This window comes from Gopherus evgoodei, chromosome 2, assembly GCF_007399415.2.
Source record: "Gopherus evgoodei ecotype Sinaloan lineage chromosome 2, rGopEvg1_v1.p, whole genome shotgun sequence".
Classification (NCBI taxonomy): domain Eukaryota; kingdom Metazoa; phylum Chordata; order Testudines; family Testudinidae; genus Gopherus; species Gopherus evgoodei.
In genome coordinates this window covers 9153596-9171023 of record NC_044323.1, presented here as the reverse complement: position 1 = coordinate 9171023, position 17428 = coordinate 9153596, and the positions used below count along the sequence as shown (strand labels likewise).

The 17428-nt window shown below is 40.4% G+C and overlaps 1 protein-coding gene across 2 annotated transcripts in view; it reads left to right on the top strand.

Moving 5' to 3' along the window:
* Window positions 1-17428, top strand: part of MINDY4 (MINDY lysine 48 deubiquitinase 4) — an 87756-nt gene that overhangs the window by 50508 nt on the left and 19820 nt on the right. For both annotated transcript variants that reach the window (XR_003998721.1, XM_030549971.1), the window contains exons 14-15: window positions 10738-10801; window positions 13602-13763. Coding sequence is in view for 1 of the 2 variants with exons in the window: in XM_030549971.1 (XP_030405831.1) it covers window positions 10738-10801; window positions 13602-13763 (226 nt within the window). In the remaining variant the exon portion in view is untranslated. The remainder of the gene's footprint in view (window positions 1-10737; window positions 10802-13601; window positions 13764-17428) is intronic.

Below are 17428 nucleotides of genomic sequence, written 5' to 3'. Positions count from 1 at the left end.
GATCTGCATTTTCAGGTGTTGAAATACCTTTATAAATCTGATCTACAGTTGCAGTGCTGGTACAAACTCCAGCTCTCTTAAATGCCAGATCGAGCACCATCCCACTGGGCCACCTTCAGAAACAGTGCTGCTTTCTTGGCCTTGAGTGAGGTAGTGAAAGTAAATAGTACCAAACTCTATCTTTTGTTTATAAGAAACAGGAATTTAACGTTAAAGACAGTGAAATGTGGACTCAAACCTCTGCACAGCCTTTAAATAGCAAATTACACCTTCTTATGTATATTTCAATTACAGATGAGTGGAGATGTCCTAATCATAGGAGATATGACCTCACTATTCATATCTTTCAGAAATATGTGCCATTTAGTGGCTGGTGCACAGATGTAGTGAGTGGTTGTGATTTACATAACTGACATAGTTCTGGGTGAGAACTCAAAGGCTAGGGAGAACTGTTATACTCAGGGCTGTCCCTAGGGGGTGTGGGGCCCAGGACAAATCAGCTTATATGGGCTCCCCTTGGGGCAGGGGGTGCACTGGGTCTCCCATGGGGGCTCTGGATGGAGCAGCAGGCGCGCTGGTGGGGGCAATGGGGCTCCAGCTTCTCCATGGGGTGTAGGTCGAGGAAGTTTACCTGGCGCAAAGCGCATCCACTGGTGCCCGGGGTGCCCTTCCACTGGGTGAGAGTGCTGCCTCCTGCCCAGCTTTGACTGGGATCTCCACACTCCCTGGCCTCAGCATTCGAATACTAGCAGACCAGGGTGGGTGCATGGGGCTGGGGAGCTGCGTACGCAGCACCCTCCTTCCAGCACTTCCCCGAGGCCGGCAGGGGCCCAAGAGCCCAGGGAGGAGGCAGGGGCTGCGTGATCTGTGTGCAGGTGCCACAGGGGAGCCCAGCTGTCTGGGGGAAGACAAGGCCAGACAAACCAGGCTGCCTCCTGCTTGCTGGCTGCCTCTGCCTGCTCTGCTCACTGCTCAAGGCAGACAGCTGCTGTCCTCATCCCATCTGGCACAGTGATTTCGAAGTGTGGGGTCCACCAAAGCACGTTGCCTGGAGCAGTTGCCCTGATTTGTCTTACCCAAGGGATGGCTCTGGTTATACTTAAGGGGGGCCTTGTTCAGAGTAGAGCTGATCGGGAATTTTCTGTTAAAATATTTTTTTCCACAGAAAATGAAATTGCCACAAAATTAAAACTTTCCATGCAAAAATTTCAATTTTGCCAACATTTTTCAATTTTACATTGAGAAAATCAAAACAAAATATGTCAGCCCAAATCAAAATATTTTGGTTCCTCTAACTGAATCAAATGTTTCATTTCAGGTCAGTTTGATATTAAAGTGTGTCTGAGTGATCACGATGCCTCATGGAAGTTGTAGCTTGGGTGCCTCGTTCCACACTTCTCTATAGGCTACAGTCCTTGGCTGGACTACTGATCTCTGAAAGTGGACTCCAGTCTCTCCTCTGGTTGAATCGATGCAGGAGCCCAGCCCATGGTAGAGAATGGGGGCACAAGGCATTTGAACTACAACTCCCACGAGGCTCTGCTCAGCTCAGAGTTACATAGGTGAGTGTCAAACCAGATGAAATAAAATGTTTGAATTCAGTTCATAAATTCACTCAGAAATAAAAATTTGAAAGTTTTGACTTTTCACCACAATTCAGGATGAAAACAAATTACGGAATTTCCCACAGGACAGAAATTCCCATTTTTGACCAGCTGTGTCCAGCAGTCATTGTAACTCAGTAAGATCATGGGCATTTTTTAATAGATCTACACAAGTAAGAAAGGTGAAGGGTTGTGCTTTCATGCTGCTCTTTATATTTTGCTTATGATTTTATCATACCGCATGCTCACATAACCCTCAGCTGTGGAACTGATAACAAATGGAAAGAGGCAAGAGAGAATTCCTGAGTGAGTTCCTCATGATTTGTTGTTGCCTCTGGTTTGAGAAGCAATGCTAGTTGCTAACGATTGTAACTGCATTTTGACTGCTAGTGGTGAAAAAAATCAGAAATAATTGCAGTCTTACCTTAGATGCTGTTACATCTCTTCAAACTTCCTCCTCAAACATCTTACTCATCCATGCAATGTTAGGCACAGTCTTTTGCTCTATTAGGACCTTGCTGGCACTGATCCATCCATTCAGAGGCCTACTTTAAAGTCCTGCATCCCACCAGAAGCGGGTCCTTCACTTGCTCTGGGGGCCCCAGAAAACTCTCGCAGGGCTTGGGCTCCCGGAGCTTCTTCCACTCCGGGTCTTCAGCGGCAATTCGGCGGCGGGGGGTCCTTCCGCTTCGGCCCCCACTGCCGAAGACCCCTGGTCCCCTGAATCCTCTAGGCGGCCCTGCTTCCATGAATCTGTCTAACTCCCTTTTGAACCCCATTATAGTATTGACCTTCACAATACCCTCTGGCAAGGAGTTCCAGAGGTAGACAGTGCATTGCATGAAAAAATACTTTGTTTTAAACCTGCTACCTATTAGTTTCATTTGGTGTTCCCTTATTCTTGTATTATGAGAAGGAGTAAATAACACTTCCTTATTTACTTTCTTTATATCACTCATGATTTTATAGACCTCTATCATATCTCCCCTTAGTCGCCTCTTTTCCAAGCTGAAAAGTCACACACTTATTAATCTTTCTTCATACAAAAGCCATTCTATACCCCTAATCATTTTTGTTGCCCTTTTCTGAACCTTTTCCAGTTCCGATATATCTTTTTTGAGATGGTGCAACCACATCTGCACACAGTATTCAAGGTGTGGGCATACCATGGATATAGAGAGAGGCAATATGATATGTTCTGTCTTATTATCTATCCCTTTCTTGATGATTCCCAGCATTCTGTTCGCTTTTTTGACTGATGCTGAACATTAAGTGGATGTTTTCAGAGAACTATCAACAATGACTCCAAGATCTCTTTCTTGAGTGGTAACAGCTAATTTAGACCCCATCATTGTATATGTATAGTTAGGATTATGTTTTTCAATCTGCATTACTTTGCATTTATCAACATTAAATTTCGTCTTCCATTTTGTTGCCCAGTCACCCAGTTTTGTGAGATCTTTGTAGCTCTTCACAGTCTGCCTGGGACTTAACTATCTTCAGTAGTTTTGTATCATCTGCAAATTTTGCCACCTCACTGTTTAGCCCTTTTTCCAGATTGTTTATGAGTATGTTAAATAGGACTGGGCCCAGTACAGATCCCTGAGGGACACTATTTACCTCTCTCCATTCTGAAAACTGACCATTTATTCCTACCCTTCTTTTCCTATCTTTTAACCAGTTACCAATCCATGAGAGAACCTTCCCTCTTATCCTATGACTGCTGATTTTGCTTAAGAGCCTTTGGTGAGGGACCTTGGCAAAGGCTTTCTGAAAATCTAAATACACTATATCCACTGGATCTCCTTTGTCCACATGTTTGTTGACCGCTTCAAAGAATTCTAGTAGATTGATGAGGCATGATTTCCCTTTACAAAAACCACGTTGACTATTTTCCAGCAAATTATGTTCACCTATGTGTCTGTTAATTTTGTTCTTTACAATAGTTGAGATTTTTGTTGTATAAAAACTTGTGCCATCATGTAATCTACTGCCCATTTTCCGGCGGCCATAACAGAGGGAGCAGCAGGGGGAAATAGCTGTCATTTACCTCCAGTGCAAAAATAAGCAACTTGGACCTATTTGAAATACCCACGTTCCACAGTCTAAGCTCTATTTTGTGGTTTTAAACCAATGAGAAAGCATGGAGCTAGGGGCAATCAAGAGGTGCCACATAGATTTGTGACTCAATAGACATTAGTAAAAGTTTAAACTAAAATTCAGCTTCAGTGACGGGGACAGAGATCAAGTCTGAAGTAGCAACTAGAGAAAATATTTTGATATTCCATTCAAGAAAATAACTGGGAAGGTCATGATTTTCCACTAGAGAAAATAAAGGGAGGGTCACATTTTGGCTATTCCTACTCTGGTGCAGGTAAAGTTTGTTCCCTACCCACACCTCACAATGCTGCTTCGTCTCCATGTCCATCACAATAGTCTGAACCTGAGCTAAAGTCTGTGAGGGGTCCCACACTGATGAGCGTTGTAGCTAGATAGAGGGATTTGATTGTCTAAAAATACATATTTACATAGCATAAATCAGCTTCAAAATGACGCATTGTTCTGTGAGGTCATCTTCCATGTGCTTCTATGAAGAATTGTTCTCCTTTAAAAGGTACTGTAAAGAGAAAACACAGCAGAAAGATAGAACTAACACACCTACTGCTCTAGTTCTGCTAATGTTGGGAGAAAATGTATAGCAAACACAACTTAAAATCAAGTGCTGAGGCTGCCTTTAACTGTTGTGTCTAGATGATGACAGTCTCAGAGCATTTTCTCTTTGGCTATGGAAAGCAGATGCTTTGCATTTCCATGGCACCTTTCATCCCTCAGGATCTTGAAACTATTTGCAAAATGCATATGCATGGCCTCACTGAAAGGCAGCCACCCCTGTAGAATTCTAGTTACTGCTCCCCTGTAACTGTAAATGGAATTCCCCCATGCCCCGGTCAAATCCGAAAAATTCAAACCCATTTTTTTCAATTTCAAAAGCAAAAAGTTCCATTAAAAAAAAAAGAACAAAGCAACAACAACTAACTCAGAATATATTAAAAATTAAACCTTGGGCTTTTATGAAACAGAACAGAATGGAAAACACTCTCAAATTTACCAGATATCAGAGGGGTAGCCACGTTAGTCTGGATCTGTAAAAGCAGCAAAGAATCCTGTGGCACCTTATAGACTAACAGAGGTTTTGAAGCATGAGCTTTTGTAGGTGAATACCTACTTCGTCAGATGCATGTAGTGGAAATTTCCAGGGGCAGGTATATATGTGCAAGCAAGCTAGAGATAATGAGGTTAGGTCAATCAGGGAGGATGAGGCCCTGTTCTAGCAGTTGAGGTGTGAAAACCAAGGGAGGAGAAACTGGTTTTGTAGTTTGCAAGCCATTCACAGTCTTTGTTTAATCCTGAGCTGATGGTGTCAAATTTGCAGATGAACTGAAGCTCAGCAGTTTCTCTTTGAAGTCTGGTCCAGAAGTTTTTTTGCTGCAGGATGGCCACCTTAAGGTCTGCTATAGTGTGGCCAAGGAGGTTGAAGTGTTCTCCTACAGGTTTCTGTATATTGCCATTCCTAATATCTGATTTGTGTCCATTTATCCTTTTCCGTAGAGACTGTCCAGTTTGGCCGATGTACATAGCAGAAGGGCATTGCTGGCATATGATGGTGTATATTACATTGGTGGACATGCAGGTGAATGAACCGGAGATGGTGTGGCTAATCTGGTTAGGTCCTGTGATGGTGTCGCTGGTGTAGATATGTGGGCAGAGTTGGCATCCAGGTTTGTTGCATGGATTGGTTCCTGAGCTAGAGTTCCTATGGTGTGGTGTGCAGTTACTGGTGAGAATATGTTTCAGGTTGGCAGGTTGTCTGTGGGCAAGGACTGGCCTGCCACCCAAGGCCTGTGAAAATGTGGGATCATTGTCCAGGATGGGTTGTAGATCCCTGATGATGCATTGGAGTACATTAGTACAAAAAGCCATTCATTCGTCCTGTCATTCCTCATATCTCCTTTATAATTATTTGAGATCTTTACATTCAAAGAGGAGTTTTTCTCCTTCTTAGCCCAAATTCTATTTCTGTAGTGGACTCCTAATTGTGTGTTTGTTAATGTAACAGTGTTGCCATGAAAATGGGTGTGATGTCATCAATTTACTACTGCAGCTTTACCACAGGATTAAGGAACCAGCCCTAACTTAAACACACACTTCTTTTTTTATAGCTAACAAACATAAGGAAAATCTAAAATAAATAATGAACAGTTTTATGCTATTTTGCTATGTCAGCATTTTCCCCTGTAGTAAATGTATGCCTGGTTTTTGGATTTAGTGTGCGATTTTCAGCTGTTTTCCATTAACAACAGGGCATGGATTTTCCTTTGAGTTTGCAGATTCTTGCAGTCAACAGATTGAGAACACAAACCGTTATGGAGCATTGTTTTTTTAACATGAGTGTAACCCATCTGATGTCCACCTAATTAAGTATTTCAAACCCTTGTGTCCAGTATTCAAGTATTTTTGTTTCTTCACATTTTTTGAACTTCTTTATGTGCATTCTTAAAAACCGGATAGAACCTGGATTCATCTCACTAGAAATCCCCATTCCCACTACAGTTTCAGTTAAATATGTTTTTTTTCTTTACTTTTCCTAAACTCTTGTGTGATTCATTTGTATTTTCTTATCAGCAGTGGCTGTAATGTACTGGTGTGTTTAATAGGAGGGATGGATATGAGCAGATGAATGGATACAGAGTTTTAGGGCAGATGGTAAGCTGATATAAATTGTATTAGCTCCATTGATTTCAAAGGAGCATTGCCAATGGAGCGATGAGAATTTATATCAGCTGAGGCTCTTACCTATAGAGTTTGTGTAACTCTTTGAGATTAATGGCACAGTAATGCTTATAATTCCAACGGGACTCAAAGTTAATATATAATAATACAGTTGAGCCCAGGCAAAATGAGATTAATTATATGTAATGATGATATCATTCTGTAATGTGTATTTTAACCAGTCCTGCCTCTAACAACAGCCTTCTGAGACAGTGTTGGAAAGTATCAGAAAAGTGCATACAGGCCACTGGATATTTTATAACTATAGAAGGGCTCCACTGAGGTATTTTTGTCGTGAAGGGATTTCCCTAACTGGTACAAAGCAAAAGAATTACACTGGGAACTTACCATCGCAAAAAAACATTTAAAAAGAATAATATGTGATGATAGAGATGGCTACAAATAATTGGGCATAGGGAGGGGAGTTTTAACCTCAGCGTTTGGGTTCCAAATGGAGCAAATATGTTTCTGTAAATACAGTGCAAGCTGAAAATAGAAAATACATCTAGTAATGATAGTTCATCTGTACAACCTTTGAGAACAATCTGGAAGCCCAAAGCTATCATTATGGCTTTATGCAAATAGGTTCCCATTCAGGGCAGCACTTAAGAATGAATTTAACTTTAAGCACGTGCTTAAGCGCTTTCCTGAATCAGAACCTTGGTGTCTAACTGGACCGTTTTCTTTACAAACTATTGCTTATGATCCAAACCCCATATCTAACTTGATTTTATGTTTTCAGCCTCCAATCAAAATATTTTCTCCCACTCTACTGTAATACTTCCATACTATCATAACAGAGGAAAAACTGATAATGACACACCGTAAAGATGCACAAGAGCCCTATAGGGTAATAAAAGGAAGCAATCCCCCCTTTTTAATGGCCTTGTACTTGAGCAGCATATTTTCATTGACTTGAGACCTGACGTAGGGAATAGAGCCAGAAGACTTGGATTTTATACTCAGCTGAACCACTGATGCACTATGTACCATTGGACAAAATTCTTAGTCCCTCAGCTTCCCCATCTTTAATTTAGGCAATGATATTCACCACTGTAGAGTGCTTTAAGACATAGGGCTTGTCTACACTGGCTTGCTAAATTGGCGCTGCTGTGATTGATTCAGTGGCATTGATTTAGCAGGTCTGGTGAAGAGGCGATAAGTCTATGGGAAAGCGCTCTTCCATTGATTTCAGTACTCCACCTCCCCAAGAAGTGGAAGCTAAATTGGCGGGAGAGCATCTTCCATCAACATAGCACGGTGTAGACACTGCGTTAGGTCAAGATAAACTACGGTGCTCAGGGTCAGGGAAGCTCTAGACATTTCGCTGCCCCAAGCACGGCAGCATGCCGTGGGGGGCGCTCTGCTGGTCGCCGGGAGGGTGGCAGGCTGCTCTGGTGGACCTGCTGCAGGCGTGCCTGCGGAGGGTCCACTGGTCTCACGATCCGCTGGTCCTGTGGCTTTGGTGGACCTCCCGCAGGCGTGCCTGAGGGAGGTCCACCGGAGCTGCGGGACCAGTGAGCCCTCCGCAGGCATGCCTGCGGGAGGTCCACCAGAGCCGCCTGCTGCCTTTCCAGCAACCGGCAAAGTGCCCCCTGTGACATGCTGCCCCAAGCACGCTCTTGGTGTGCTGGGGCCTGGAACCGCCCCTGCTCAGGGTGGTGATTTTTTCACACTCCTGAGTGTCGTAACTTACATCGAGTTAGGCAGCAATGTGGACCAGGACTTACAGATGGAAAATGCTATTGAAGTGGTATCATTAATTACAATAATTTATTTATTAAGGTTCTTTAGACAGTTTATTACCAGAACATCAAAATTAATGATCCTTTCACATGCTACATGTCTTCAACGTACTGCATTGCAAGCTGACAAAAATATACAATGCAATGTCAGTACCTATATTTATTTGCTGTCTATACAGTGCCTAAAGTGTGCTAGGCCCGTTAAACAGTACACCTCTTATTGTACTGTAAACAAACATCTAGCTCGCATGCTAACTTCTTGGGAATGGGGAATTGTAGTGACAGTATGATTAATAATCGTTGTAAATCTTATAGCTATATGTTTGGTGGTTGTTTCCTCCCTAGCAGAAATGATTTGAAATGCAGATGTGTTTCTTCTTGAAAATCTGAGATACACTTCTGAAGTCCCATATTGTTTGCACCTACAGAAGCAATTAGAACTTCCTTCCATTGTCCTGCTTGTATGTCCCATCGCCCCTAACTGACGTATATTGTATAGTCCGCTCATTTCGAACAAGGCTATGGCATTTTCAAGATGCAACTGCTTCTAAAACTAATGAGTGGCCAAAGTCCAAAGATTATTATCATTCCATCCATGCCTTGAAAGATTTTGATCTCTTTATACAAGACTTTTCCACACCACATACACAGTGTTCATGGATTCTTCTTAGCCCTTTTGATTCAGTACTAGTAACATTAACTAGTATGGCTCTTAGACATCACTGGAACTGGCTCTTGGATTACCCTGCTCAGTTATACACATGAAGTAGTGCACGGGTGAACCTCAACAGGTTCAGTTCAGATATAGTGATTCCAAGAACCTGTTCAGTCCTGAAGGCTGGCTGGAAATCTTAGAAGATTTACAGGTACATCCTGCTTTTGGCACTACAAGTAATACCACAATAAACATATCTCTGCAATATTTGGGACGTAACCAGGAACTGCAGAGATGCCCCAACTTTTTTATTCTTGGAACCAAATTTTTGAACTGAAAATATGTGTTAAGTTTGAGTTTTGGATGAAATGTCAGGTTAATCACACCAAATCAACCATAAAACCTATTCCATTATCACAGACATATTATACCACTATATATATTTTTAAAACTGAAATTTAAGGGGTCCAAAGGCAGGCAACAAAAATTGCTAGATGCATGGAAAGACTTACATACCAGGAAAGAGTGAAAAGATTAGGATTGTTCAGTTTAGAGAGGAGACAAATAAGAGGGAACATGCAACAGGTATATAAAACAATGAAATATATAGAGAAAGTCAGTCAGATAATCCCTTTTCTTTTTTAATAATACAAGAATAAGGGGAACCAATTTAGTTGAAATCAGAATATTTAAAACTGAAAGAAGAAATACTTTTTAAGGCAGCACATAATCAGTGGAATTTATTGCCATAAAATTGTCATAGGGTCCGGTTGGTTGACTGGGTTCGGAAAAGGCTCATACATTTATACGTATAATAAGAATATTCACAATTACATTAGGTAGAATAAAAAATATAAGGGATATAAACCCTCATGTCTCAGGGCATAAACCAACCACTAACTGATGGGATTTAGGAAAAAAACTTCCTCTTTGGGGAGGTATCGGGGTAGCCATGTTAGTCTGGATCTGTAAAAGCAGCAAAGAGTCTTGTGGCACCTTATAGACTAACAGACATTTTGGAGCATGAGCTTTCGTGGGTGAATACCCACTTCGTCGGATGCATCCGACGAAGTGGGTATTCACCCACGAAAGCTCATGCTCCAAAATGTCTGTTAGTCTATAAGGTGCCACAAGACTCTTTGGGGAGGGTATTCCATAATTGTCTACAAGGATGTTTCTTGAATTTTCTTCTGAATCATCTGATGCTGACCAGTATCTGAGACAGAGTATCAGAGTAGCTGGACTAATGGCATGAAGCATTATGATGATTCTGATGTTTCTAAGAATAAAGGATCTCAGAATGGGGTTTTAAATTTGCACATTGTTCTTTCATGTTGTGTATGGTAGATTCTACTATGTATGGTGCATATACAGAATTGTCTGCTGTTAATGGACAGATCCCATTGATAACACTGAGAATTTCCCTAGAGATCAAAGACAGACTAACCTGGTGGATGCACCTTTGTTAGTAATATCTATATTTCATATCTGAAACATTACATAAGGTACAAAATCAAGTATATTCCTAAAACAATCATCCTGGAAGTAATTAATATATATGAAGAATACTTGCATATCTTCTTCTAACACTCTTTTTCTGGTCAAAATTCATTTAAGCAAAACGCTCAGTAGCTGTGAGTTTTGTAGCTTTAACTATTGTTGAAAATATCATTCCTTTCTCTTTACTGCTGCAGTTTACCACTTAATTGCTAATTTCTTGTAAAACAACTTATATTTGCTATGTCCTCAGCAGGCTTTAGGTAACTACGTAAACAAGCATATTTTTTCATAGAGAAATGTACCCCTCAAGAATAAAAAAATTGAGCCATGTTTGCAACTTTCCAAACCTTAGAAATGTAAAATCCTGTGAAATTAAGATTAAACCTTCCCAAACCTTTTTCAGGGTGCGCAATGATTTTGATGTGTCCACAAACCGACTGATTGGCACCCACGGATACTGCACACAAGTAAGTAGGGGAGGTGGGTGAGTGTTAAAGACAACAAATGCAGAAAGCCAACGTAATATGAACTATACTCCGTGAAGAAACAACACTGTTGGTTTCACATTCCTCATGTGTTTTTCCCTTTTCCCTCCTTTTTTCTTTTATAAGACTTTTGTTTTCTCTTCTTTGTTCTGAGAGTCTCTTGCTTTCTGAATCTTCTCCTTAGCTGCCTGAAACACAATTTTTTATTATTTGCTTTTTTTCTAATTTTGCTTTGTTTTTCTAATTTTTTATTTTTGCAAGCTCAGTTGGGACTGTCAAGTATAATTTCCAATTCTGGACCTTAGCGTCCAAAATATGGGAACTAGCATGAATTCCCCTAAGCTTAATTACCAGCTTAGGTCTGATAGGCTGCCACCAATCAGGACTTAGAGTAGAGCGCCTGATAGACTCTGGTCTCCCCCAAAAACCTTCCCTGGGGTCCCAAGACCCAAATTCCTTGAGTCTCACAACAAAGGGAAATAAACCATTCCCTTCCCCCTCCCTTCTTCCTCCCAGCTCCTTCCCGCCCTGGGAACACTAGGAGATCACCTGATTCAACTTCTTGAATCACCACACCGAGAGGAGTGTTACCTTCCCCGTCACCCAGAGGCCATACAGATTCAAGCTGCGTGAATCTAACACAGAGAGAAAATGTATCCTTCCCTTCTCCCCACCAATTCCCTTGAACCTTAACTAGGAGAAAAAAAAACAAACAGATCTTAAAAGCAAAACTTTTAATAAAAAAGAAAGAAAAAAGTAAAAGGTTTATCTCTGCACTTTAGATGGTAAAAAGTTACAGGGTCTTTCAACTATAAACAATAGAAAGAAACTTTCTCCAGCAGAAACACAATTTAAGCTACTTCCAGCAAGTACACATATGCAAATGGAAAAAAAAAACAAATTAAAAGACTATGACCGCCTTTTCTTACTTACAATTCTGAATAGATAAGAGACTGTAGCAAGGAGATTGGCAGAAACCTGGTTGCACCTCTAGTCCCGTCCAGGACCCAGAGAGAACAAAGCCAAACCCAAAACCCACAAATAAAGGCTTCCCTCCATGAGATTTGAAAGTATTTTGTCTCCTGATTGGTCCTCTGGTCAGGTGTTTGCAGGTCACTGTTTGTTAACCCTTTATAGGAGAAAGAGACATTAACCCTTAGCTATCTGTTTATGACAGGGACCTAATCCAAAGCCTGATGTAGTCAGTGGGCTTTTGATTGTGTTTTGTGGAGGCCTTATCCAAAGTGAGATGTGTGTGGTGCCCCATTCAGTTCCACAGGCTTTATACACACACCCCACTCTGACTCCATGGACTGGCCAACAGTAGTATTAGAAGGAACAGAATGAGCAGACTGGCAGATGTCATGGGTAGGCCATAATGGGTGGCACAGGTGGCATCTGGCTGAACCCACCACTGATTATTGTAAGTAAGTGGCAGAGAAGGGTGTTTTGGAGTTGTACTGGGTGAATTTAATACATTGTTAAAGCATGGAAGGATGTTTTGTTCAGGCAACATTTGTTCTTATCTCATTCACTTCATTCATTTCTTGGCCTTTCTTTATGAAAAGATATTAGGCATCTACCCCGACTGAAGTTGAATTTCAATGTGAATTGATTAAATTTTCTCCAGGGATAGCCACCCAATGGCTTTATGAATGTGGGCTGTTTCAATTCACAGGGCATGGGAGGAGCATGTTCTTTGGTTTAGATACACATGGCATTTCGCCCTTTGAGATGTGCTTTGGGATTCAGGTTCCAAGAAGCCCAAACAATCAAAGCACAGCTCAAGCCAAATGGCTCAGGTCCCTGCCTCGGTCACAGTTTTCTGAGGCCCTTACTGTATTTTAAGGCTGTCCTTCCAGAGTGGATCTACCTCCTTGCAGTGTTCTCCAACATGATCTTCAATGGTAATACCATTGCAGTGAGAGGCCTGGGGTTCACACAGGCTTTCAAAGGCAGCAGTGATATGAGACATATAGATAGATACTGCATCTATCTGCCTTCATGAAGGTAAATCCATCTCTGAGTGAGTCCAGGTTCTCATGTTAGTAAACCTTTTGGCAAATCAGATTAGAGAGAAAAAATATGCCTACTCACATGCAGAAATATCAGGAAAATACTATAAAATACTTGTTTAATCAACTCCTAATTAACCATATATTGATAATGTCTTCTGGTATTGAAATGTTTCTCAACCAGTAGGTTGCAGCCCCTCGAGGGGCTGGGTAATGAAAGTCAGTTGGGAGTGGGAGTATCATAAGCCAGCAAAAATTTTATTACAATCTAAAGAAAATCATGCTCCTCCACTCCCTGCACCCGCTTACTCTTTGAGCTCAAGTATGTCAGCCTCTCAAAAAACGTGCACATCAATTACATAGGCTTAGCATTAATGTTGATTCATTTTTCCTCTTACTTTTACCGTACATGTCAGGGCTACTGAAATGATTGACTTAAAATAAGGGGGTGCCAACCAAGAAAGGTTGAGAATAGTATTGAATGTAAGATTGTATTGGATGTAAACTGGCTTCCCTGCCCTAATCTGACTGACCTTTTAAATCCAGTTGATGTTTCTTCATTGCACTTTGGGGTTGGAATCCTGAAGCACATCCTTTGAAAAGTCCACTGCTTAGCTGATGCCTGTATTCCAGATAAGGTTAACTCCTCACTTAAATAAAAGCTGTGGTACAGCCTTAACTATACTGACCTACCATAATGTGTTGTGTTGATTCTTAGTGAGCTGGCGAGATGTATAGTTGAAGACTTTTTTTTATATTGTAAACAGGAACTTGTGAACTTGCTGCTGACTGGTAAGGCTGTGTCCAATGTGTTCAATGATGTAATAGAGCTGGACTCTGGAAATGGAAATATCACAATTTTGAAAGGAATCATTAACCGCAGTGATATCGGCTTGCTGTCTCTTTTTGAGCACTATGATGTTTGCCAGGTATGTACCATTTGCTTTTGAGTTTAGTTTAAAAAGAAAGCAATTTACAAATCTGAAACTTGACATGGACTGAACACTTGCAATAAAACATTATATTCCACTTACTGTGTGATTGCACATTTGGGAGCCATACTGGATGAATCCTCTAGGTGATGCCACCATACAATTCTGCTACTTCCACTAATAATGACAGAAACATAGGACATAGGACTGGAAGGGATCTCTTGGTTCAGTGAGTCCAGTTCCCTGCTATTACAAGCAGCCCCATCATATAATCACATAGATGAACTTGCCAAGCTTAAGTTGTTTGTCCCCACTTCTCCTGCTGGCAGGCTGTTGCAGAACCCCCCACTCCATTAATGGTTAGAAACCGTCTTCTAATCTTCAGCCCAAATATATTCATGATCAGTCTATGCTCCTTTGTTTTTGTGCCAACTCTGTTGCTGATCTTAAATAGCTCTTTCCCTCCCTTGTGTTTACCTCCCTAATGTATTTGTAGAGATGAATCAAATCTCTTCTCAGTCTTCATTTTGTTAAACTAATAAAAGACAATGATAATACCTGGTAACACAAAGGGACATGTTTCTTTTCAACATTTAATTTTGAAAATAATATTTTAGTTACATTTAGAATGAAAATGCACAGTTAGATGGAAATTTAAAAAAAAACAGTAAGTGTAATTAACTGTTGGAACAATATATGTACAGCTGTAGTGGATTATCCATCACCTGAAGTCATTAAATCATGACTGTGTGTATTTTTAAAAGACGTTCTCTCACAGCCAGAAGTTATTGGACTTGACTCTGGAATAGTGTTGGAAATTCTATGGCCTGTGTTATAAGGGGATCAGACTTGATGATCACAATATTCCCTCTGGCCTTTTCAGTTTAGATACCCATCAAGATACCCATCAAGCAATAAGCTAATAATTTGTTTTAACTGATCAAATGCAAATAAATGTGTCTAAAAACAAATCCTGACTTTAAATGTTTCCTATATGGCTGAAGTTAGTGGGATTTTCTTAACACTGATAAATTCTAGTGTTTCCTATTTGTAATGGAAAAAGAGTACTACCGTATTCAGGACTAAAACAATATAATCAAGAAAATATCCCAACTAATGTCCAAATTTGATGAATACTGATCAAAACAAAGCAAGGAAAACATTTGCTGCATCTGGTTCATGCTTCTAGTCCTTCCTTAGTATTATTATAAGGAGTGCATCACTTCCTTGGCTTGAACCACAAAAAGATACGCAACTTCAGCTACGTGAATAACGTAGCTGAAGTCGAAGTATCTAAGATCGAATTACCATCCTCACGGCGCGGGATCGATGTCCGCGGCTCCCCATGTTGACCCTGCAACTCCATTGGGGTCGGTGGAGTTCTGGAATCGATATAAGCACGTTTGGGGACCGATATATCATGTCTAGATGAGACGCGATATATCGATCCCTGAGCAATCGATTGCTACCCGCCGATACGGCGAGTAGTGAAGACGTAGCCTTACAGATGTTTTCCATGCTCCAGAGTGAAAGATATGTTGTACGTAGCACAACATTAAGTGAAGTTCGTATAGATTATAACTCACCTACTCTTCCACTCCCCCCAAAAAATTCTCCGTTACCAAATCCCAAAACATCTGAAAACCAAACACCTTCAACTTATTCTCCAGATACTACACTTAAGAAATGTGGCACCTTCTATTAATATGCAGTTGCTTAGGAATTAGAATCATGATCAGCAATATATTTTCCAAGTCAATTATTTTTACTCAGTTGCAGAAACCCTAGTAGACATAATTTCATTTTTCTTGTCTACACAATTTCAGGCATCTGATGCAAACTTTATTACATTTTATTCAGAACATCTGTCACTGCTGTACATTTGAGTTCTTAGACTACACTGCAATACATGCCGGAGGGAATGTAACAAAAATTGGATTCCAGTGGACTTATGTCACCAGGCCTGGAACTCATTGTCCTGGTTTCAGAATTAAGGGCCAAATTCTACTCTCAGTTACACCAATGTGAATCTAGAGTAGCACCAAGAAAGTCAGTGAAGTTGCACTGTATTTACTTTGGTGTAACTGAGAACAGAATAGGGCTCTAAATCTTTAGAATTGACTATTTCCTTCTTAGCAGCATTTCAGTAAATAGGTTCTGCATGAAATTACAATGTGGCAGTGAGAATGGTAACTGGAACCAGAAATGGAAAAGAACAGTAATTTTTTCAACAGTTAGAGGCTTATATATGTGACTTATAGTGAATCACAGAATGAGAACTTAGGGATGGAAAAGTACTTTGAGGTCATATCCAGTCAATCTCCCAGGTGTAGGATTGTGTCCATTTTCTAGTGTTTTTTGAAGTCTATCTTGAAAAGTCTAAAGCAATAGAGCTACTCTTTAGTTGAATACAGTGCGCACCATTAAAAACTCAATGTTATCCTTGCTGCAGTGATCCAGACTCTATCATGCCTTTAACCCTCACTGCCTTTCCTCATATCTACTTCATCATCTTAGCTCCTCATTTTCCCACTCTTTCCTAACGAGTTAGGTGGATGACCTGAGAGGAGGACTCAGAACCAAGAACTAATCTTGGCTCTTCCAATGGTTCCCGCTGTGGTGGAAATGGGCATGTTACTAAATTTTTCTACCTACATTTCTTGATTTAGAAAAGCGAGGAGAATGACAGTTATCTGTTAACTCAACTTATTCGTTAAAATGCCACTGATGGGAAATATTAGCTTCAACCCCTTTGACGCAACCAGCACACTCTGTGCACTAACAAGATCTGCTTTATATTAACTCACAAATTTACTGCACGTTCTCTGTCTTTTAGTACTTTGTCTGTTTATCTGCCCTGTGCAAAACCCTTCCCATAACCTTTTGCAGGTAGGAAATTTATCTGTTTCACAAAGCACCTCTCACACATAGATGTATTAGAAGCAACTCATCCAGGGGAAAACGATATCTAACCATCTTAGCTAAGAAATAATTGATGAAAACATGCAAAATGGGAACTGGTGGGCAAGCTTTATTATCCATCAGTTTGGCTTTTTATTGTTCGGTAATGAGCAAGCAGTAGAGATTCTGCTTCATGTATGGATTCTGCAAAGGCATTGTAATATCTCTATAAATTACTGGTGAGCTCCATTTTGGAGAACAATGTGTGTTCCATCTTAAGGTTTAAAAAAATTGTTCTTGACTCCTTGTTTATTCAAATCACTTTCTAGCTTAGAAATGAAATGTGTTTCCTTACAAAAAACTTTTTGTCTTTGATCTCATCCATGAATTTGTTTTCATAGCGTTTGTCATTACTGTTGGGATATTAGCATTGATCTGTTTCTAACTTGTTTAACAAAAGACAAAACAAGATTGCAGCATTTCTTGAATTAAATTTTAATTTAGATTTTAGAGATTTTCACAGACATATTCTTCTATTAATCAATATTCCCAAACATTCAGAATTGAATTTTGTTTTCTTTAATCTGCTTGAAATCTGCTACAGTTTAATGGCCACAACTGATCTGCCCTCCATGCCATCCTGGAACTGGAACAAAATATAATTGCAAGTTCAGTAGGATTGGGGAACTTTTAAAAAGGGCCTTAATGAGTTAGCAAACTATTGCCTTGATCCCAGACAGTGATCTATGTGGCCGAGCTTA